The sequence below is a fragment of the Manduca sexta genome, chromosome 7, assembly GCF_014839805.1.
Source record: "Manduca sexta isolate Smith_Timp_Sample1 chromosome 7, JHU_Msex_v1.0, whole genome shotgun sequence".
NCBI lineage: Eukaryota > Metazoa > Arthropoda > Insecta > Lepidoptera > Sphingidae > Manduca > Manduca sexta.
The window spans coordinates 5,652,065-5,676,032 of NC_051121.1; the positions used below are offsets into that span (position 1 = coordinate 5,652,065).

Sequence of the window (23,968 nt, forward strand, 5' to 3'; positions counted from 1 at the left end):
TATAAATAGATATTACACATTATGATCGAGGATGTGTGCGACATACAAAGTAAACATAAACAGGTAAACTAACCCTTTCTTCATGAGCCACCTCTGTTGGCCCCAGTTGATGAAAGAAGCTTCAGGTGGAGATCACACTCATCCATTTTACGAACACACATCTAATAACACAATTTATATATTTTATGTTTGCACTACTTGTCACAATCAAACTAAAATTCCACTTTTTGCTGCGCTAAACGCAGACGTCATTGACAAACAACCAAAGTGACGAGTTATTGCACTGGTTCACATAGTATACGAAAACACTGCGTATATTATTTGCCATCGCTTTTACATATCACAATTCTTATCACTTATGGTTATTACATTACTAATCACTGTGTCTATATCGGTTAATTATAAAAATAAAAAGGTAAAAAGCAAAAATTACTCGCAGACAGCACTCACGACGTCGCACACTCACATAGCGTAACATGCGATTTCGTTCACTCACACACACACAACCATAAGTCAAAGTGACAGTTAGGCGCCATAGAATTTTATTTTATTTGGCAACACTAAATATTTATACAAAAGGAAAAAAAACTAAACGTTATTTCTAGTTCAGTCAATTATTTACTCTAAAAAGAATTTTCTTTCCAACATAATGTATAGAATTGCATTTTTTATCGTTCTATTAGATAGCGAATAAGTAGTTGATAGACGTAAAAAATATTACTTCGTACAACCTCGTAGCATTCCCTCTTCGTAAATTTAAATCAATTAGGAATTAACTACAACCATCACTAAAACTAAAACGAGAACTAAAATAACTGCAATAAGTAGATTTATTTTTCAGTATTCTAATATGTATTTAGTTTAAAAGTATGTAATAGATAAAAATACTTCTTTTCGACTTTCGTTACTTGCACAATATCACATTATACGTACAATTTTATTGTTTTATAATTACCTATGTATTGCATAAAGAAATAAAAGCATATTAAGTAGATATTTATTTATTACAACTGTACAACTGTAACGAGCAGATCATGGATTACTGCTGCACCTTCCCGATACTACTTTCGCTTCATTTACTTTCATTTAAGTACCTATTTACCTTGGTCAGAATAATTTATCTGCATGATTTGCCATTAGTCGAGATAATTGCTAACTTGTTCTTAGAGGAGATCTAACCCTGATAATCGAATTACAAATACTCCGATCCTGATATTTTGACTTGTATATAAAAGTATTATTAATAACATCTGTTTCTTCAATCTCTCAGTAAATTTAACTACTCAATAGGCGCCACCCCCTGCAAAACGACACGTGACCATATTTTGAAATACTTAGGTAATAAATAATTAGGATAATAAGCAATAAATCGGTAGTTAAAAAATTTCAAAAATACCGAATATGATTTATTATAGAAATCATTCATAATTTTTGAATATTCCTGTAATTAGTTCGCCGTAAATGAATGCTCTAGGCCCTTTGTTGGGGGGCGGGCTTTATCTTTTCCAATCCAGCATAATGCCATTCATATTTTGCCTCTCTTTGCTCCATCCTCTTTTGTAATCGATTTTTTTTCAGTGTAGTGATTTGCAATAAGCAGCAACACTTTTTTCAGGATTCTTTACTTTACTAGTCATATTCAAAAGTAAGAACTTGCTTTTTTTACGGTTTCGCCCTCTAAGCACGCACTACGAATAATCGAGTAGGATTAGTACTTAAATTTGATTAAGATAGTAGATACAATAAAATGGATAATAGAGATGCAAAAGATGATAACATGGTAGATAACAAAAAATTAAGATAGTTACGGTTATATGATAATAAATACATTATTTATGGACTGTGGTATTTTGTCAGATTTGGTAAACAATACAAAAAACTCAATAGGTTTGGAAAATGTTACTCGCTAGTCGCGTTTTTTTTTCTAATTGTCTAAAGCTATAGACGCGTGTATTTTTGTTAATATTTCAGTAATACTTCTCTGTAACTTGGCCTCATGCATATACCAATTTCACTGAAAAAGGGTTTGAAAATAAAATAGACAACAATAAATACATAAGTTTTATTAGAAAATGAAAACAAAATCCCTTACACTACCTAAATAAGGCACAACGTGTCCAAATAAACGTAGAGCACCGCAGACCGCGGGCGAAGCAGCGGGAACAACTTGCTTCATGCTCACACAATACGCAACACAGCCTTAGCAAAACGTCCTTCGGCCAGCACGGCTGACAGCCTGCGGTCAGCTAACACACAGACGTACAAACACTCCCTGTACACATATAAGTTTACAAAATATACAATCATAATTTATTGCGTATATTGCAAACGGGAGGTGCCGTAACCCACAATCTACTCGTAATACTGTAATTTGGCCGGAAAACATCGATGTACAAAAGGATAACATTCATGCAAATTTATCAGAAGCTACGAATGCGGCTGGAAGGTTAAGATACGGATAAATACAGTTTATTTGCGATATGTTAAAAAGTTTTACTATGACAGTGAAATAGGAAGCACGGTGAAACAACGCGTGATTACAAGACAGAAATTTACAAAATGTACACGAGATAAATTATTTATAAATTTACATAAAGATTTTGTGCCTACACCATCGACTCGAGCGACCGTGGTGGATGCTTGCAGTATAAACATTTGTCGTTAGTAACGTTTATAACAAACGTGTTCGCGAGGTGTGCGTGTATCTCACGTACTTTCATGTATTTTGTTACACGTACATCGTAATACACTAACATTATTTAATATAAAAATTTACGTCTAAACACATACAATTAAATTACACGTCCCTAAACGATTACAATCTCTAAACAAAATGCAAAATGTCTTAAACTGAAATAAATTACTAAGACCAAGTATTTTCACACTATTACTAAATTTGTAAACAATATAGGAATAATATCTTAATTTGTATGTATTTGTACCAAATTATGATCCAGTTAGATATATTTTTTTAAAATTTTGAGCTTCAACATCAATGAGAAACGCGAGAGAGCATTGTTTAATAAAAATAGTAAATAATTTGGAGTTGGAAATTGATGGACTTTTCACTATCTGAAAAGTGAATTTCGCTACCCCATCCAAAGGACATTAGCAAAATTTTCCTAGAAAAAAACTTTGAATGTCGTTAAATACATAATTTTTACAAATTGATCAAATTGTCTAGATTAAAAGATTCATACATAGATGTCACTGAAGTGTTAATGTGTTATGATTATGCACTCAGGTATTCTGATCGTTCTGATCAATATCACAGTGATTGATTTTCATTTGTGTTCGAATAACAGCCATTTTCAATAAACGATCCCAATCTCAATCCGATTCCGACTATGAACCAATCAAATAACTCTTTTGTACTCATGTCAAAAAAAACATTGATTGGTCCATTTGTGGGATAAATCAAAAGCAATTGAGATCGCTTACTGAAAATGGCGGTACGTTACATATTCCAATTACTGTGTTATTAATCCAGTCAATGAAATTCCAATCAAACATGTCCACGCAGATCCACAAATTATTGTCTCTACGTAGCAAAAGTGGCGAGAAACCCGCCAATTGTACCCACAATAATCCTTAACACCGAATTGGTCAATTCTAGTTATCTAAGCCCGCGCCAGCAAATCGATTATATTTAATTATTGAACTTTTACATCATGCCTATTTAGAGTAGAAAAATGAACTTCCAATAAATATATTTATAAAGATCAGTCGTATTATTCGTATTTTTTTTTCAATTGAAGTAAGAAAATTTAAAAAGCTATAAGTGTTATAACTAGAAAAAACGGTGAAATGTTCTATGCTCTATGGAATATAAATAGAATTAGTCTAATTTGTAAGTTTAATCACTGGCGAGAGGTTAAATAATCACTATAAGTTATGAAGGTTCCATTTTGATACTTGTAAAGAGACAACGGGGGCTGTTCAATTACTTTTAAATTTTCGCATCACAATTACCATTATCGATTAACTGGTTTCGATGTATCGATAACAGGCACATCAATACCAGTACAAACAAATTTAATCGATTAAATGTATACTTTTTACTGTTTACGATATAGGCAACACATAATGTAACTCCATAGTTTCTAAAAGCAGATCCATATAGTATCCTCTGCTCAAGATTAATACAAGTCACACCACCCCCGTTTGGCCCCGACGTAACACTTTCATAACTCCTTCAGTAATGTATGAATCACTTATCAGGTACGACTCATACATTAGACCCGTCATACATTGAAACTAAGAATAATTTTAAAGATTTAATGCAGTCGAATGTCCAGACGTCACTGGTACACTTACGTTAACCAAACAAGTCGTTTGCAAGTGGTGAGAACATTAAAATTTTTGTTGGATTTCTTGGTCAAATCATCGATCAATCAGTCGGCCAACTAGTTGACCGAGTGCAAGAGTTGAGTCCACTGTACGAACGATTTGCTTCGTTAATACCCAATTTAATGAACAATGCGGTTAGACGCATATACGCGTTGTTAGTTCAGTCATTTGATTAGCGATCACTGTACAATGTTATGTCCTGCGGCCCAATATGTTGGCACAGCAGGCTATTTGTCAGTAATGCTCCACGTCCGCTGCGGGCGCCACTGAGTAGACTGATGGGGGTCTGTAATAGAAATATACGAATTATACCGATTTCGACTACTGAAAAATGCGTATCGCTGTAATTTTTTTTTGGTAAAACTAAGGGATGTTGGCTGGAATTCTTCAAAAACTATTTTTATCAAACAATTATTTTTATAAATTAATGAAAGACTAATTATTACACTTGTTCTAATTATGTTTCAATAGGGCGCCGAAGGACTGTACCGACCGTAAAACGGGCCGTTCAAAAGTGTGAAGTTGGTTACGAGTGGCGCTTAAATATTATTGTTTTAAGGAAACTTGACTTTAATAGTGGAAAAAAAAACATTTTTATAATGAAGGGTCAGAATACTTGTATCATATCGGACAGCGACCACTGCATACAAGGTGTAAAACCCGCCATAGTGATCCACTTAAGTGTATCGCACTCGAGATCAGTAGATGTATGTAATTATGTCGACTGGCGAGGGATTACCATCTCTCGTCAGTCGACTATACCTGGACCCCACTTCGCTTAAAATCAGGTGCAGTGGCGTCACTTTGCCGTGTCCTACAAAGGATTATATGTATTGATGATATATGAAATCTCCCGATAGGTTTTTTTTAAGTACAGACCCTGCAGACATCACCGAGGGAAACCTGTGAACGGTATACTGGTTCCCCCCGGCTTAGCGACTGCGGGGCCCTGGAGGAAGACAGGAAGAGGAGAATTAGGGGAGGAAAGAAGGGGAAAGGAAGAGGTAGTATTAGGATGAGCGGAGTATGTTCACGAGTCCCTCATAGACCCCTATGTGTAATTGCAACCATGGGGTATACACACATTCACTGTGTGCCTAGGGCCGCGACAAATGTCGCCCCGTGCATTCGGTGTGGAGATCGAGCGCACAACACAGAGGGGGAGTCCCCGATAGGTTTGTGTAACGCTTTAGTTTACGGTACTGAGGAAAAATACAAGACGTAAGCGAGTGGTTACCGCAGCGCGCGCCGCGGCGCGGGCAGGCGCGAGGGGCGCGGCAGCGCGGAGGCGGGCGCGGGGGCGGGCGCGGGGCCGGCGCGGGCGCGGGCGCGGGCGGCGCCGGGTGCGCGCGCGGCTGCTCCACCACGGCCGCCGGGACTGCTCACATTGCATAAAAAAATATTTCTCAAAATAAATGTTGGCAACGACATAGTTATTATTAGCCGGGACTGCGCTCATTATATTCATTCATATTTCTCAATATAAATGTACGACATAGATATTATTACATTTCGTTGTTATGTTTTTATAATTATAAACACTAAATGAGTTCATAATCATATATTGTCTAATAAATATTTTAAGACATAGAAAAATTTAACAGTCATCGCAACCATTCATATAAAGAGAAGTTTGTCAAAATGGCACATACGAAAACTTTGTTCTGATTGGTAAATATTCGACATAGGTCGATAAAAGCGATGGGATAGTTTATTGAAAGTATCGGTAAATGAAATAACACATACTGGGTGCCGGTTTCTGTACAGGTGGCACCGCGACCGGCCTCGACACTCGGAGCTGTGACGCGCCCGCTATCGAGTACGGCCTGCTCGTCGGTGGCTGCAAACGAAAATGATACAATTATTTTACTTCATATAGCTGGAAGTGAAGTGAATGTCAAGTTCTAGAATTATGATAGACAACATTTAGACTTATACTAAAAGTTACGGAGGACGGGGCCAAGCCAAGAGATTAACTAATTAAATTAACATTTCTAAGTAATAACAAGATAAAAAATCGTTTTGTCTAATTTATTTACTGTAAAGTTTTTACAAATGTTTACAGGTATCTATTAATATTATTTAATATCTATCCTTACTATAATGTACTACGTAACAAAAAAAATATATTGCGCCATATTTTGCAGAACAAATGGACGAAAACACGATTGAAAGTGATTTATTTCTGGTTTAAAATTCTTATGAGGAAGAGTGCACTATGTACGCTACTGAAGGCATAAATGTAAGACAATGTTAGGGTGACGAATACGACGATATTCAATTGCATAAATAAAATTTACATGCGATTGAAAAGTCCTAGGTTGTAAATCTGCAGTAGTGACCATATTAAACAGAGGTGATAATAGATATAAATTAAAATGGTATGGAATAATGGAAAATAACCATAAGATATTTTGATTAATTAAATTAATATGACATAACATAATAGGAATATTATCGACACATACAAAGCGAAAAACACACAACATGCAAGACATATATTTTACGCAACTAGAGTTTTCATGGTCACACTTTTAAACGATTTTACCAGAGTTTTAATTTGTGGTAGACTAAGGCTCAAATGTTGAAACACACGATACGGACTAAGGTTCCTCAGTGAGATAGAAAACTATATGTATATTAGAACTCCTCCTACGATATTTAGGGAAGATTTTGTCAGTATCTCCATTTAATTGGTGTATATCAAAAGGTGGTCACGACCCTCAAACAAGGTTAAAAATAACCTCATATACACAGACGCTTTTTTTTAAAAAAAAAAGATACAGGTGAGCAAACGTTTAAAAGTGGTGACTGCATAATCATAGCCGGCAAACATCTTGAACACAAAACGGCGTGGTGGATTTAAAAGAAAAAGTAAAAATTGCAGAGAAACAACCCTCACCGCACAGTAGTGTGTTCACGATGTTTGCAATCTGTTATAAAATAGTGGCTTTTGTCGAACACTTACGGGTAGATGGTGGTTGCGCATGGACACCGGCACGCCACTGCCACCGCGCACCTGCCCCGCGCACACGCACACACAAACGCGTTAACATGTATTGTATTAGTCAAACATCGTGACGTTGCTATACCGATATTCTTTGTATAATTGTATCGATTGCTTTTATCGATATCGATAATTTGCAAAAGTATGCAGTTGTCTTTTTTAAATATAAAGAGTGGTAAATGAGTCAACGTCACGATTGTAACACAATGATTATGGAGTTAGATACACAATTAAGAGAATGAAAAAAAATTATCGACATGATTAGGCACATGTAAAAATAAACCAACACCACGGATTAACATGAATTCTGTAAAAAATATAAATTTAAGACAAGCACAAATGACACAAAAAACAGAATTTAAAATCAACTTTCCTAGCTTCAATTCCTTGCCCAATAATCGATAAATTATGACAATATAAATATTTCGATAAATTATCAAAAAGAGTCGACTAGTATAAGATGAGTAGATTTACATAACATAAAAAAAACTGTAAACCGATCAATAGCATTATTGATATTGTAAATATCATTGGAACTGCTTGGACAAATGTCAATGAAAATTGAAACTGCAAACAAAATTTACTCGTTTTGATAATTCACCACTAGCAAAATAGATTTAATACGGTATTATAAGCTTCAATATGTAAGACGTTTGGATTACTTACATCCTTGGGCGCCACCAGTTGACTCTGCGGCCTCTCCCTTCGAAGCGTCTCGGTTCCTTGTCGAACCAGCGCCGGCGGGGCGGGCATCACCGGTCGTGATATGGTCCTTTCTTCAGGTTTCTATAGTAAAAAAAAAACAAATTTTTCACACTATAAAAAAGTTTATTATTTGTTTATTGAAGGTTGCGTTTATTAAGAGATATACCTGAATAACATCATATCGCATTTATATGATCTTACACCGATAGAAAACGATTCCAGAAACGGTTGCATAATTAACATCATTACATTTTCAAGTACTTACTAACTTCAAAAATCATCTTCATATAAAATGAGAATGTTGAATTCTTATAGTAAAAAAAAAACTTTCTAAAGCTGACGCCTACAACTTTGTGAATAAACACATGCCAGTCGTCATGGTAACTTATTGCTCAAGCATCATCAAAGTCAAAACGTATAATGCGTTTTGTTTCCATCTATTCAATTATAATATGAAACAAGAAAACATAAAAAATTATATAAAATTGTATTAGTATGAATACACACTGGAAATATGCCAGCATTGGTCAACCGACCTGTAGGAGGGTGACAGCTGGTGGTAGTATGACGTACCTGATGGTGTGTTGCGGCGCCGTAGGTGTCGCCGTGCGCGGGGTGTGCGGGGTGTGCGGGGGGCGCGGGCGCGGTGGGGCTGAGCGCGGGGTTGGACGCGTACACGCCGCGCCGCACCATCGTGCGCGCACTCGCGCCGCGGAGACCCGTCGTGGAATTACCTGGATATAAACAATTACGGACATTTTTTTACTCGACATGCTGATAACGGAATAGGACAGCAAAGAATTTTAAAACTAAATTAAATCGTATGTTAAAGATTTAACGCTCATATTTCTCGTGATACAACTTTTAATGACCTATTCAAATCTCACATCCGTACCCATGGAACATATAATGTGAACAGCGGGTGTTAAAATTAATTTTAAATTAATTTCGATTTAAAAATTATTTACTGTACAGTTTTGCCGATAAATACGGGATACACCGGTGTAAATACAATGTTGAATATTATCATAGAGCAGCGTACTTCTGCCCACACCATCATCGAATTATGTTTATGTTGCTGCCTTTTTTTTGTTTTTGATATTATTTACCATTCCTATAATTATATACAGATTAAATGTAAATATTATTCGCATAAAAATGTATAAACCGTCGATACAAATCAAAACCCACTGTAATCTTCAATTACAAATTAATTTTAACTATGTTATTAACAAAAGCGACCGTGTAACACATAACTACTGTAACTAAGACACAAAACTATCGACAAAATATCGATAAAATTTTCTACAATGAAATAAAATACAAGCTCTTACCTGGTATCCTGCTAAGCTCTCTATGCGAACTATATTGCCTCAGTTTGGAAGTAGGCAAGTTCGTCTTCCTTGGGATGGCGGCTGGCGGTACCATTGAACCGTAAGATACTAAAATACAAGAGTAAAAAAGTAAAACGTGCTCATGGTATGAACGCGTGTGCGGCCTATATTCAACTAAAATAAGGGTCTTTCATTAATAGTGTTTTTTTTATAAAGTCAGGTTGTCGATAAAGTTAATAAATATCGATAAACCTATCCCAAAATAATGAACTCATGTTCAATTACTAGGATTATTTTTACAGGAGTTGAGCTTCTCTATTTCCATTATGACATGAGGTGCTAACTTCAAATAGTATTCCTCGAGTCAGTGCCGCCTTTTCTTTTACCCTTTTTACTATTTATGAAAGACGCCAAACAGGAGTTATAAAAAGAAGCAAGGTAAGCCCTGATATGATTAATTGATGGCTTCAATTACCATAGTATGATGATTAACAAAAAATGCTACACATATAACTAAACACGTTAATCACAAAGATGATATTTCATGATATGATTATAGACATTTATTGTTATTTAATAATTTAGTGTTTTGTGTGTTATTGTTAGTAACATTTATGTACAAAAGGAAAAATGAGATTTTATATGTATTTACAGTATGTTTAAATTTTTATATTTTTCTGAAATGTTTTATAAAGTTATGACAATGTAATATGATTAATGTTAATCCTAGTAGTATGAGATACATGAAAAATACAATTTAAATATCGAAATTAGAGATGTGATATGGTATGATAAAAGAAATCGATTATCTTAAACTTAAATCGTAGGAATTAACAAACTTTCCGAACAATTAACTGTACTAACTAAATAACAATGTCCATTAGTAAATTTATAATTTAAATCGATAAAATTATCGATATTCAAAATTTTACCGATAAAGTTTTCAACATCGAGTTCATCGATAAAACCAAACCATTACCTATATTGGTGGGCGATAATCTGCTAGGCGGTGATTTCTGTGGTGACGTCGGCGTCCTTCTATCCGGGCTCGCTTTCCCCGCTAGTATATCCCGTTTCGCCGACGCCTTTTTGACCATTGTGGCGGTATTTACAATAGTAGTGTTGTGCATGTCGAATGTCCTCTCCATCGCTGTGGCGTTACCGCTCGGTGCCTTCGTCAGGGTGTACGACTTATCATCTACCATGTCGTATATGGGTGATATTGTGCTGTGTAAGTTTAACAGATCGTTCTTTGCACCCTTCCTTATGGTAGTTAATGGTGTCGATGCTATATGATGGCCTGTAATCGATGGAAGCACCCGTACATATACCCGTTGTGGACAAACACAATGCTATCTGTGGTGGTGATATCGAATTATGTGTGTGTGACTGTGAGTGGTCGGTAATACATATTAGAAACAGCGCTGATTTCAATATTTATTTTAAACTGATTTTTTATTTATAAACATTGCATGCACTATTTAAACTGTTAAAACAAAAAGTAAATAACATTGTGAGTATTAATTCACAATCAGAAAGAGGCCAGAAAAAGAACCATACATATGGTCCTATCAGCGAAGTTTCAAAGAACAACACGTGAGCCACAAAACATCGATACATCCACACAACCCTACTCATAATATCGATACATTGAACACCCCCGGTAGTACTCACGTGGGTCTCTCGCAGGTACGGGGTCGGGTGGGCAGTCGGGGGGACTCGACGAACTGAAGGTGCCAGTATCCGTACTCTCTGTAGATCCCACCATGGCGCGCTCTTGGAGACCCCATTCCTGTGAAACGCTTTGTACTTTATATGTGACTGTATATATGTGTAATATTACAGCAATTTCTTTATACATAGATTTTAATTGTTAATGTATTAAAGTTATTAGTCAATAGTCATGGCTGATTTTTTAATTGTAAGTAAATTATTAATATATACCTTTTTTTTCACACAACCTATCAAAATGTAAGTTATTCAGTTATCCTGGTGATTAAAAAATTAGTCTTTAACACAAAATTATTAACAATACATAAAATATCTTACATAATAAAATATGGAGACATAAATAGCAATAAATAATACATTAGCATTACATAATAAAAAAAATCGAAATAATAATGGAAGAAATTATTGTAAATTTTTTATCAATATATGCAACCTATCGATATTTTTTACACATTATAATATATACTTAAAATGAATAGGGGCACAACGGACAAGCAGTTAGCAGAACACAAGACACCACGTACCCGTACCTCTTGCTGCAGCGTCCGTTCACTAGAGTCGATGAGGTTCAACGTTGCCGAGTTAATATCGATAATCTGATTCTCATCAGCTTTCACGTACACTACTGTCGTGTCCATAGCACTAGTTTTCGGCGACACTTTTTTGAACGTAGCATTCCGTTTCGGCGTCTCCCTGGGCACATCCCTAACCGGTGGGTCGTCCTGCCTGTCGAAGCCGTTGTTCATAGCTCTTCGGCGCGACAGCAACTCCGAAGCGTTCTCCATGCTCTGCCGCGGGACTGTTATCGTCTGGTTCGGTAACTGTATCGTCTTTATCGGTGACGTGTCCACCTGGTTCGGCAGGGACCGTTCCGGCTCGCTCGGCAACGCTTTCCTCGCCAACGACAACTTCTGCCGCGCCTGTATGATCTCATTCAACTCCTGCTTCCCAAGCGTGACGTTCAAACTATTCCTACCGAGCTCATCGGGCTTCTGCATACCCATGTCTTTGTAGAAAGCGTCATCTCTCTCGAAATTTTCCTTTTCCGCGTCATTGTCCCTTTTGAACTTGTTATTTGAGTAGTGTAAGGTGATAGTTTCGCCCATCTCAGGACTCGGTTTAACAGTCTTCGACATATCTTTTTTGTCAGTGTTCTCGTTCAGCACTTTGCTATTGTCGATCTGGCAAGCCTCCTCTCGGGATTTCGTGTAGCTTTCGGAGTTTCGTATGGCTGTCTCTCGTTTCGTGAAGCTATTGTACAGTTGGCACCTGGGTCGGGCAGACAGGAGTTTCTCGGAGTGATCTAAGTGCGTGAAGGTGGCCGAGCTAAATATGTTGGAGTCGTTGTCTGCTTTGGGTTTGGAAGTGTTGGATACGATGTAGGAAGAGTTGACGGAGCTGACGAGGCTTGGCGGCAGGGAGTCCATGAGGCTATCGTTGTCTGGATACGTGGTTTGTGATAGGAAGCTCGTGCTCATGTCTTTCTCATCGAGGATGCTGAGCGTCATGCTTGTCATCATGGGGTCGATGCTTTCACGGCCAGACGGTGGTAAGCCTGTAAACACAACAAAACAATTCTCATTACAACTCAATAAACCTCCCAAACTAATTTCAGCTTAGAACTGGACTGTTAGAGCGCCCAGTAACTACAATCAAACAATACCTGTGATTGGAGGTCGGCCATGATGATAAGGCTCACCAGCCTCCCGATGCGAGGGCATGGACCGCCTGCTCTCCATGGACTCCATGTTGAAATTGCCCGAACTCTCCATGACTAGAGAGGAGACCAGGCTCGGTGGGGACATTCTCATTAAGGACTCGCCGCTCTGATACATGTTTAGACTGCCGCGCTCGTTCATTATGTTTGATAGACCTCTGGAAGTAACAAACATTAATTTTACAATTCGATCACGCCTTTATCCCCGAAAGAGTAGGCAGAACTGCAACCAAGGTACCAAATTTTCAGCACGTTCGTTCCGTTCCATGATGTGATAAGGATGATTTTATCGCCATATCGCGCACAAATTCTCGACTCTGGGTTGATACTGAGCAGAAAAACACAATACCACATTGCCCGACTCGGGAATCGAATCCGAAACTTCAGCGCATTTATAATCTTACCGCGTGCGCCATATAAATACGCCACTGAGCCACTCGCGCCTTTACTGATATAAAAAAGTGTATAGCCCTAAGGGAGCTGAATTGCCGCCACTGTATATGCAAATTGAAGACATAAATGCAGGCGAGTAATAAAAATCTTATTTCATATTTTATAACAGTCCATGAATTTCACATCAGATTTCAGGTTTCAGGTTCAGAGACCTTTTTATATGTAACGATTTGGTTAAACCTTAAGATGTATAGTGGCTGAAAGATTGCATGTTGCTGGTGGTAGGATATCTATACTATTATATAAAGCTGAAGAGTTTGTTTGTTTGTTTATTTGAACGCGCTAATCTCAGGAACTACTGGATCAAACTGAAAAATTGTTTTTGTGTTGGACAGCCCTTTATTCCTGGAGTACTATAGACTATATATCACCATGCCATGACCAATAGGACCGGAGCAGTAATGAAACATGTTGCAAAAACGGGGAAAATTTAGTAGTTTTGAGAGCTTTCGTGCGTGCGCTGCGTAAACGGTTAAAGTTATGCAACAATGATGTATGACGGGATTGTTCCTCTTAAAAAGTTCTACAAAAATATATTATTAAACAAAGTCTGCATCTGTCTACCTGAACGTGTTAAACTCAAAAACTACCCAACGTATTAAGATGAAATTTGGTATGGAGACAGTTTGAGACCCTGGGAAGAACATAGGCTCCCGGGAAAATATATAGCCAGACTTTTATAACGGAAAACTTTAGCCCGAAAAACTTTGTAACGCGGGCGGAGCCGCGAGCAAAAGCTAGTATCTTATATCCGCCTGGATAGCGATCATCGTACACAAGTTGTTAAAACCCGCCATAGTGGCTCACGTAAGTGTGTCGGGTTCCGGGATCAGCGTGTATATCCCGTTTGATAGGCCTACATGATTGTGTCGACTGCCGAGGGGTAATCAATCGTCGACAGTCAACATTCTATTGGACCCACTCCTTTTACCATCAGGCGCATTGGGATCAATTTACCGTGCACATATTAAAAAAAAAAAAATAAGGTTTTTTTATACTATCTCTATAGAGGTGGAATTACACAATAACAACGCTAAATCGAACCTATTATTTAATAAAGTTAATGCGACGGAACCAGATTTCTTTGTACACGCAAACTTTTTTCGTCAATACGTTGCACTTTCGCTAAGTCTATACTTTGCAATATATCGTCCAGTCATTCTCAGTAATTATTATCGCGCATCTCTGTCTAAATGTGATCAATCATTATTTGACGTACAAGTTAGAAAGTTTTGGCGAATAACATATTAAAAAAATTGCCGAATTTATATATTACGTGTAGCATACATGTGTTTTTATATTAGCTTTCTATCATGTCTTTAGGTATTAACTAGGAAAAAATATTATAAAAATGTTAATTAGAATTTCTTATATCTCTATGAATGTAATTGAAAAAGATTTAATGTGAAATAAACGAAATTTCTTGGATGTTATACTTGATTTAATTTTTTGTCCTGGTGTTTCAAAGACCTCAGACTATAGATCACGAGGCGTATTGAACATACGTATTTGGTCGCTCGAAAAGGATATTCTTACAACAATGAACTACCTTCATTTAAAATAAAATTTAGACTATCAATGATGGCATACAGTTACCCACTTGGTGAATGTGTTGTGTAGATTGTGGGCCGGCTGTGAGAGGTCTATGTTGATCGGCTTCGTGGGCCCCGACTCCAGCGACGGCCGCCCCGACGTCTCCGACGCTAACGTCACGTCTATGTCTTCCAACTGAAATGATAACACCAGAACTGTTAACACATGATCAAATGAACCAAATCAAATAATTCTTCCTAACCGAATTTCGGCCACGGCGGCAAATTTCAACGGAGATCAACCAACGCAGGAGATATTATAGTGCACAAGTGTGTGGTGCAGTACACAGGTGCACTCTCTGTCTCTTCACTCTCAAAATCCGGTGAGACGGCAATCCAAAATGACCGGAGAGAGATTGACCAATGGATTTACGTGCTTCCCAAGGCATGGGGGTAACACACCGCCAGCTTCCTGACTCCGAGCTGTGACTGTGTAACTTTTGAAAATAGAAAAACCCAATCACAATTATTTTGACCCGACCCGAGATTCGAACCCAGAACCTGGATTCGAGTGGTAGTCGTACTCGTACCGTCTACAATTACAACTACGCCACCAAGGAAGTCAACAGTCTCACTGAACAATATCAGGCAAAGTAATCTGTCTATCTATGCATACTACAAAAATATACAAATGAATGAGATTAACATAGATAGGATTATGTAGTTTTCTAAAATCCCACAATGCGCTGTTCAAGTCTGCAACAGAACTATCTGTCTGATACTTTTTTCTAGAGCGATAAATGCTTGAAGTTATAACTTCTAAAACATATTACGACTGTCACAACAATGGTTAATTTTTTAATAAATACAGAACATTGACAACTCGGAGATCGCACGTCGCATAAATAGACTGGCAGAAGAACATTTGGAAGATGAACGGACCCCAGATAAGCAGGATAAAGCCATGCACAAATAAAATGTAAACATTGTCAACTAACAACTTAATCCATGACAATGACATAAGAAATGACTCATGCTAAACAATAATGTACGGAAACTCAAACATAAACATGACCGACAATGATTTCCAATATTTCTTACATTGTCGCGTACACAAACGTAATAACAACAAAACGATAACGAAGGCAACAAATATAGCTTCAAATATTCATGATCAATTTGCACCACGCTGATGTAACTTGTTGGTGGATATTTTTACAGTTGTACAAAGTGTTCTTATGTTTATAAAAGAAGGTTAGAAGTATTTTATGTAAGTTATCGAGGTCTGAGATCCAAAAAGTCATTAAAAATAAATGAACATATATTAAATTAAGATTTTTCGAACGAAATATTTCGTTAAGTGGCCTAAACATTATTTTTAATATATATATATTTTTAAATCTAAATACAAGATTCGGACGAATTTATCCGTTCCTACTTTTGTTGCGGAACCCTTAAAACAGACACCTTAAATTGAAACTCGTTTAATTAAACCACTTAAAGGGCTAACTGACCGACTTCCGTACACACACGATGTTATATTGCAAATTAAAACCTAATCAACGTTGGGAGGCAGGTAGAAGGTCCAATTTCCTGCCACCAATAAATCATGCCGGCAAATTAATTTTATGGATGTTGTTACGTAATATAATTTCTCGAATGAAACTGGGTCTCAAAGTAGGCAATGCAGTTTGCTAGTGCTGTCACGCGTTTACTATGGTCGATGAAGCATGCACACTTTGTTATGGTATTACAAATAGTTTAGACTTCCTTGGAATTATATAATTGTTCGGATAAAATTATGGGTATAGGAGATAAGAGTTTTAAGTTTATCAAAAAAACATTGCATAGGGTCTTATTTATTCAGTAATTGATCATGATAAGTGTATATACCATTTCATCTACGAAGACTAGCTGTACTTTTCCATCAATGCATTTATAGAGTATACATAAAAATAACAAATTATACACAGCATCCGATGACAGTTTATCATTTAATGTATTTTATTAACAGAAATCTACTGCAAGGCCTATCGCAAATTGATGCAAAACAAATGCTTATCAGACATCGATTACCCAGCGGGTTCCTCCCTACTCATCGTACAGATTCAATTAAACAGCGTCTCAACACTATCATAAAGGGAGGTGCAATCAATAATGCATGTAATGTAGATAGTCAATCATCTCGACAAACTAGAAAGTAGCGTTTAAAATGAAAACAAAGATACCAGAAATATCGTAAACAAAACAACTATATGCATGAATAACAACTTTACCAACCATAATGATTTCTTATATTTACGCGAATGTTAGACATTGAAATTAAACTAATTTTCCGGATTCTATCGCGGTTTTTTGTTTTTTATTTTTCATGGTCACGGGGGGGGACTGAGGTGTTGTCAATTTTTACCACCTGTCAAGTGTCATATACCTCTACAAGAACCGGGAGTATACAAAATAGATTGCAACTGTGGCCTCTCTTATATCGGGCAAACAAAAAGAAATATAGGGACCCGCGTAAAAGAACATATAGCTGACGTGAAACACCGACGCTCGACGAAGTCTGCAGTCGCTGAACACTCTGAAGGAGGCGCCAATCATTATCTGCGACTAGACAAGCCACAAATCCTCGCCAAAGAACACCGATTCTTGCCCAGGATGATTCGCGAGGCTATTGAAATTAAAAAACATCCTAATTTCAATAGGGAAGATGGTTGGAAGCTTGCACAAGCCTGGGATCCAGTTCTACATTTAATTAAATCGGAACCCAAAAGACCGGCTGCCAGACTTCAAGACACTGTGAGCTCATTCTGCGTAGATCGGACCACCAACAGCTAAAATTTTAAAAAGTTGTATAATTGTAAAATGTAGGTAGATATTGTAACTTTGACTTTGCGGATGAACAACACCTCAGTCCCCCCCGTGACCATGAAGGCTGCAAAGTCTTTGAAACGTCGGGAGAAAAATAAAAAACAAAAAACCGCGATAGAATCCGGAAAATTAGTTTAATTTCAATGTTTACCAACCATAACAAAAATATCGTAAACAAATAACGCTTAAACCTACTAATATCGGCCGATTCGAATAAACTACCACAACCGCGAACTACGCAGTATTGGTAGGAATAAACCAACATAAATGACTTGTTAATAAGCAACAAATAAACTTTAATCTGATTGGACCATTTTGTCCATGGTTTTGATGGTACCACTAAAGACCGTTTGTAAGAATCGGCCATAAGTATACATCTATTGATCGTTTGCAATAAACGACCCTAATCTTAATATAAGATCCTGAGAATAGACCAATCAAAATAAGTCATTTGAAAGTCCTTGTTCTGATTGGTCAAATTTTGGAGATGGATCAAAAATAAACGGCTACGATAATTTATACAAAACGGCGGTATATTGATCTAGCATTAGTAGATCGGTTTATAATTAAGTTCGCAGCACGTAGTGTTTTGTAACAGTAGCCACCGCTGGCCAGCCCGTTCCAATTGTGCAGCTGCGATCGTGCACTCATTAACGTAAACTGTGACTCATTGTTGCTTAATAAACATTAATACCTATTATTTCAAACAAACCTTTTAGAAAAAAAGTCTATGAACGCCGGTCTGACTTTTCGTTGACTTCATTGTAAAATTAACTTCATCAATTTAGCCGTTTGACAGTGACTTAATATTTCATGTCTAAGGATGGCGAGCGCGGTGGAATACCAAATAATACTTTGTAATTCAAGGTGTTGGATGGTGTTTCTGCTGTTTATGGGTGGTCGTATCGCTTACCATTAGGCGAAGGAAAAGCTGGTCTCATCATTCAAAGAAAAAGTGGAATATCTTGATATCAGTGCATGATATTTGTCACTCTACTGCCAATATATTAAATGCACACAATTTAAAATTCTAGTTGTTTATTATGCAATCAAGACTAGTTACATTTGGATCCTTATAAAAGCGGATGCATTCATATTATTCCTATCTATGTATAATTTATTTGCAATTGAATTCTCTATATTTGGCTATTTGAGTGCCTTCTATTTTTGTCACGGTCTGCTTATATGTAACCTAATCTGTTATACTAATATAATATGAAGTGTTAATTGATAAACTTGCGGTGTGTTTTTTAAAGTACATACTTAATTACGACTGTTACGTCAACAACAACGTTGATTTATAAGGTTCTCAAACACTGGTGTTTACTGGTGGTAGGTCTCTCATATGTGAGAGTGCGCCTGGAAAAGTACCACCGCAATGTCTTTCTGCCGCCAAGCAGCAGTGTGTAGTCACGGTTGTGTTCCGGTTTGAAGGACATTGTAGCCAGTGTAACTACTGGACATAGTGTGACATAACCTCGCATGTCTCAGAATGGCGATCGCAGTGGAATACCAATCAATACTTTGTAATTCAAGGTGTTGGATGGTGTTTCTACTGTTTATGAGCGGTCTTATCGCTTACGATCAGACGAACGGCAAACTCGTCTCGTCATTCAAATCAACAAAAAAAAAAACACTAATGAAAACCAAAACCATCACAAAAAGATTGTTAAGTCGAAATGTAAATTTATTTTTGCACTTAGGAAGGCTGTGATTTTCGGTGGAAACTGTGAAGTTCTGCTGTTTCGGTTGCCTTTGTTTCAAATTCAAGCTATAAATAAGATTCCATATATTCAGAAGCTATTCAGACAGACGCGGTTTTCTCTATAAATGGAAAGGCGAGATATTCATAAAACTTGACTTGACACGGAAACGTGCTTTATTCTGTGAATAGTGCGCGCGACTCATTCAGCTTGCATCACAATCGTGCGTCAAATGAATACCAGTAGTTTTAATGAAGCTCATTTGTTTCATTCAGTGTCAGATTTTATACACGCACACTCAAATACGTCACTTTATCCCTGGAGAGGTGCAACCTGGACAACCACTTTTGGCCAGATGTGTTCCGTCCCATAAAGTGATAGGGAGCGGTCCTATCGCCATATCGGACACAGATTTGAGAATCCGGGATGATACTGAACAGAACTCAATATTACTGCTCGATCCGAGATTTGAATCTGGGTTCTCAGAGCAATGTCTTAGATACCAAGCACCCAATACGTCATCGAAGACATCGAGATGTTATATAACTGTTGAATTGTGGATAAATCAACATCATGGACAACCTAATATCAAACGTCGTCACATTAAAGTCATTAACTTATCAATTGAATCCATAAGTTCCATTTTCAAATTACGAGTGTCGTTAAAGCAAATCAGAACCTTCTAGAAACTAGATGATCTGAAGATACTATAGTATGTTTGTTTAAAACTCATATACTCGTATTGCAACAATGGTTTCTCCTATAATATCAGAAGTGTTACAAACGACCATCCAAACGAAATCCTGAACCTGGGTATGGCAACATCTTAGGTCAAAGTGTTAATAACGTCACAACTTTATTTCCTACAAACATGACGTCATAACATAAATATTCCAAGTGGAAGTAGTATTGGAATTAATAACGGTCGAAATGTGAAAAAATTTTATAAAATAAAAATACATTTATAAAATGCTCGAGAGAAAACATCCGTAGCTGAAGGAAATAAGGTGAAATTCAACAGCGCGTACCGAGCGCTGAGCTTCAATATTTGCAAAGAACTTTAGGTCAGTTGAGGTCAAAATTGAAACAGGAATAACTAGTAAAACTAACACGTCGCAACACGTTACAATACACCTGACAAGACTAGATGTCGGAGACGTATTCAATATTACTTACAAGGTGACAAAATATGATTTGAATATTTTTTTTAATCAAATAAGACGTGTGATATACGTTGTCTCGTTTTTATAAGAGGTTTAGGCTGATTTGAGATTTATTTTGAATAAATGTTTTTTTAAATACTTAAGTGGGTGCCTCAGGCTCTATAACATTTTTGGATGATGATTTTATTTTAATTTATCAACATTTTCCTGCAAATTATTTATCTCATTACGTTGCTGATAACAATAATACAATTGAAATATCTCAACAAATCCTACAGTACATATCGAAATGATTTCAAGTACAGCACACTTATAATTATCGTTCGCATTCACAAACATCAATTCTGCTGTAGCGTATCTTTCTCTGAGAACCCATTAAAATGCCAATCTCGGCCACCGTCAAGCTGTAATAATATAATTAATCGATTAGCCTTATCAGAAACTACAAATAACTTCAGAACTCGAGCACTTGAGACGTTGTTCAGGGCTGCCAGTAACCACCACTAAGTATTGAGTAATCTTTTGATAACATGGGTACGAAAGTACAATATCTCTGTGTTAATCATTCCAATTTTACTTAAAACCTTAAAATCGTTATTGAGCGAAAATTATGGCACCAAGCAGTATAGTCAAATATAATATAACAAGATGCTGAACAACCCTATTCACAATTAGAACACGAAACTCGTGTGATAACGTCTTGCACATGGGCTGTTTATAGACGTTTTTAAATGTCAGTATCCCTCGATGCATGAACGCGGTGGGCGCTGGCTGCCCCCGCCTAACTCCGCCCATGTGCACAACCGAATCGGTGTCCATATGGACTTTTAAACACGTATTATTAACTCCACCCGTTCGTGATCTCATTATGCAAGTTCAGAGTCAAGGCCGGTCCAAGTGGGACGGCATGAACATAAAATTTGCAAGTTTGTGTTTGACGCCATAATCACGTTATGTAAATATTGCGCTATGGTAATTGTAAGTGTTGAGCGATGTTAAGTATTTTTAATAGTACTTATTCACTTTCGCTTTCTTCACCCGGTTTCGCTACGATCTGAATAAAGGTCGATGTTGATTGCTGATACTTCATTAATTCTCAATTCTGGTAAAATAATGTGCGTTTCTTTAAATCAACTTTTAACCCCGAACATATGATAAATATGAATAATTAAATATGCTTTAAATTTACATCACCAATTGAATTCGCAAACATATGTATTGTTTATGACTTGTGGTCATAACTCTTAGAAAAATTAAGAAACAAATGTCGACATTGGGTTTTGCAAGAGTAAATCTAATTATTAAAATAGCAATAAAACCTTGTTGGTGCTCAGTGCACCAGCCCGCAAAATACATCATTAAACGTGTTAGAGAAGCATGAAAACGTGCTATTCGGAAGAGTGTAATAATATAAAGCTAAATATGTTGTGACTTGTGAGCGCCATTCGTCTAATTTTGCCGTGAGGTGTTCAATGACGTCCGACGATGCATTTATAGATTCTGCTAACGCTACATCATATCTTGAAAGCGGAAGGTAATATCTGTTTGTATATGAAGATAATGCGATACTTGATGGCCTCCATACTGCACCGGACGGAAAACATCAGTATATAAGCTTGGAACTTGCGTCTAGAAAATTATCCAAGTATTTTCTTTGTGCGAGACTTAACGTTTTTGAACAATACATAAAATCTTATTATCAACCGTGTGGTTAGCAGGGTATATATAAGAATATACGTTTGTCTTTTTTCTATACGAGTTTCTGAGTAGTACTATATCACTACTTTAGGCATCGAAGGGGTAAAGTAGATCCTTTCTTTGGTTCCAGAAATCTTTCTGAACACCGAGCCTTTCATTTCATTTTTATAATCCAAACATTCTGATACAAAATATTCTTGTTTTAGCATTGCACATGCAACCAATCGAACAAGGCTCGCATACAAGCAACTGACCTCATTCCTGTACGCAATATAAACTAGATATGGAAATACCGCGGTCCTGGATTTACTATTTCCTTCTTAGATTACCATTACGATGTTTCTTGCATAACCACTGATCTCGAAAACAATTTAGGCAGAACCATCTAATTTATCAGGACAATCCGGTATGTCAAAGTCCTTTTAATTAACCACACAAATTTTAAAATTGATAGTTTATCAATATTCATCTGTAACGGTTTGAGACTGGTTTCTGTCTAATTTATATACAGCTCTAAGCTCTACGCCTTGTGATATATAATTCGTAATTTCCATCTAACGTTATGTGGAACGACGTTGTTGAGGTCTAGAAAAGGCAATATCTTCCGCCGGCCTAGATTACATGTCACGGTCATTAGCTGGGGAGACATCGATCGAACCCCACGTATGAGATCACGCTGGTTTTTATTTAGTCGTTGGACGTCTTTGAGTCGCCGCCGTCTTTGACGTTCCAAATTCCTCGACTGGACATAAGATTGTGAATCACTGTTTTATTGAATCTGGATGTTTTGTCATACAAACCAAGTTTCTGCTATCAATGAAGCGTATGTGTTCCGGATGTATGACATTTAAGTGCGCTATGCAGGAAATGCATTCAACCCGATCAGTGTACGCGTCATTAAGCATTTATCATCGAATAATCTTTAAAAAGACAATATAAATAAGCAAATAGGGATATTTAGCCAATATAAATAAGCATAATTAGAACAGGACAATCCTATATTTTCTTTGGTCATTAATGGATAAGAACTATCAAAATCAAAAAAATCACGATATTAAAGTTTATGGCTATTGAGACGTTTGAAGGTTGTGTTTCAACAAAACCGTTTTGGAAGTAAGCGTGGCACGATCACGGATAAATTATGTTAGTAATAAAAGTTATTCAAAATGTGTCTGGTTGTGGTCTTGACAAGGCAATGCTAAATAAACACTAGATTCAATTTTATGTTGTAAGACATAACATTTTTTACAATTGAAAACTAAATTACCTTGCGCAACGCCAACCTAGTGTCAATTTCTAAAGCACAGATTATTTCTAGATATATTTTGTTTGAACTTTACTAAGAATTAAAGAATTGCACACACGCTTTTTATGTCTGATTAAATACTCTACGGATAATAACTTTCACAGTACTAAACATAAACAAGGAATTGTCATATTGATCCAATATAAGTTACACTGATTTTTTATAACGCAGTTCCACTACGTCACAGTAATCCCAAAGGACGTACCATATAACGATACTTGATACAGTCCACGCCAGTTCTATCAGGGCTTATTTAATATTCTGTGCTCTGGAAATTTCCCCAAGGAACGACCACACCGCATTAATTTCCTATACGTTACGTTCAGCGTACAGTATGGCAACTAAATTGAAGACTTTATTGTGGAGTTAGTAGACGGCTTACAGGTGTTTCCACTGCG

The 23,968-nt window shown here is 36.8% G+C and overlaps 2 protein-coding genes across 4 annotated transcripts in view; both read right to left on the bottom strand.

Annotated features, from left to right (window-relative positions):
• LOC115441411 (AF4/FMR2 family member 3-like) overlaps positions 1-491 on the bottom strand; it is a 259,154-nt gene extending 258,663 nt beyond the window's left edge. For all 3 annotated transcript variants that reach the window (XM_037447628.1, XM_037447626.1, XM_037447627.1), the window contains exon 1: positions 74-491. In XM_037447628.1, the coding sequence (XP_037303525.1) occupies positions 74-84 (11 nt within the window). In that variant the 5' untranslated portion in view covers positions 85-491. The remainder of the gene's footprint in view (positions 1-73) is intronic.
• A 1,556-nt stretch (positions 492-2,047) lies between these two features.
• LOC115441387 overlaps positions 2,048-23,968 on the bottom strand; it is a gene marked incomplete in the record, with an annotated part of 28,085 nt that continues 6,164 nt past the window's right edge. Inside the window, 12 exon segments of the mRNA XM_037447537.1 lie at positions 2,048-4,636; positions 5,588-5,728; positions 6,097-6,190; positions 7,319-7,369; positions 8,024-8,143; positions 8,636-8,796; positions 9,397-9,504; positions 10,376-10,696; positions 11,071-11,188; positions 11,658-12,682; positions 12,791-13,002; positions 14,898-15,025. Coding sequence (XP_037303434.1) covers positions 4,578-4,636; positions 5,588-5,728; positions 6,097-6,190; positions 7,319-7,369; positions 8,024-8,143; positions 8,636-8,796; positions 9,397-9,504; positions 10,376-10,696; positions 11,071-11,188; positions 11,658-12,682; positions 12,791-13,002; positions 14,898-15,025 — 2,538 coding nt within the window.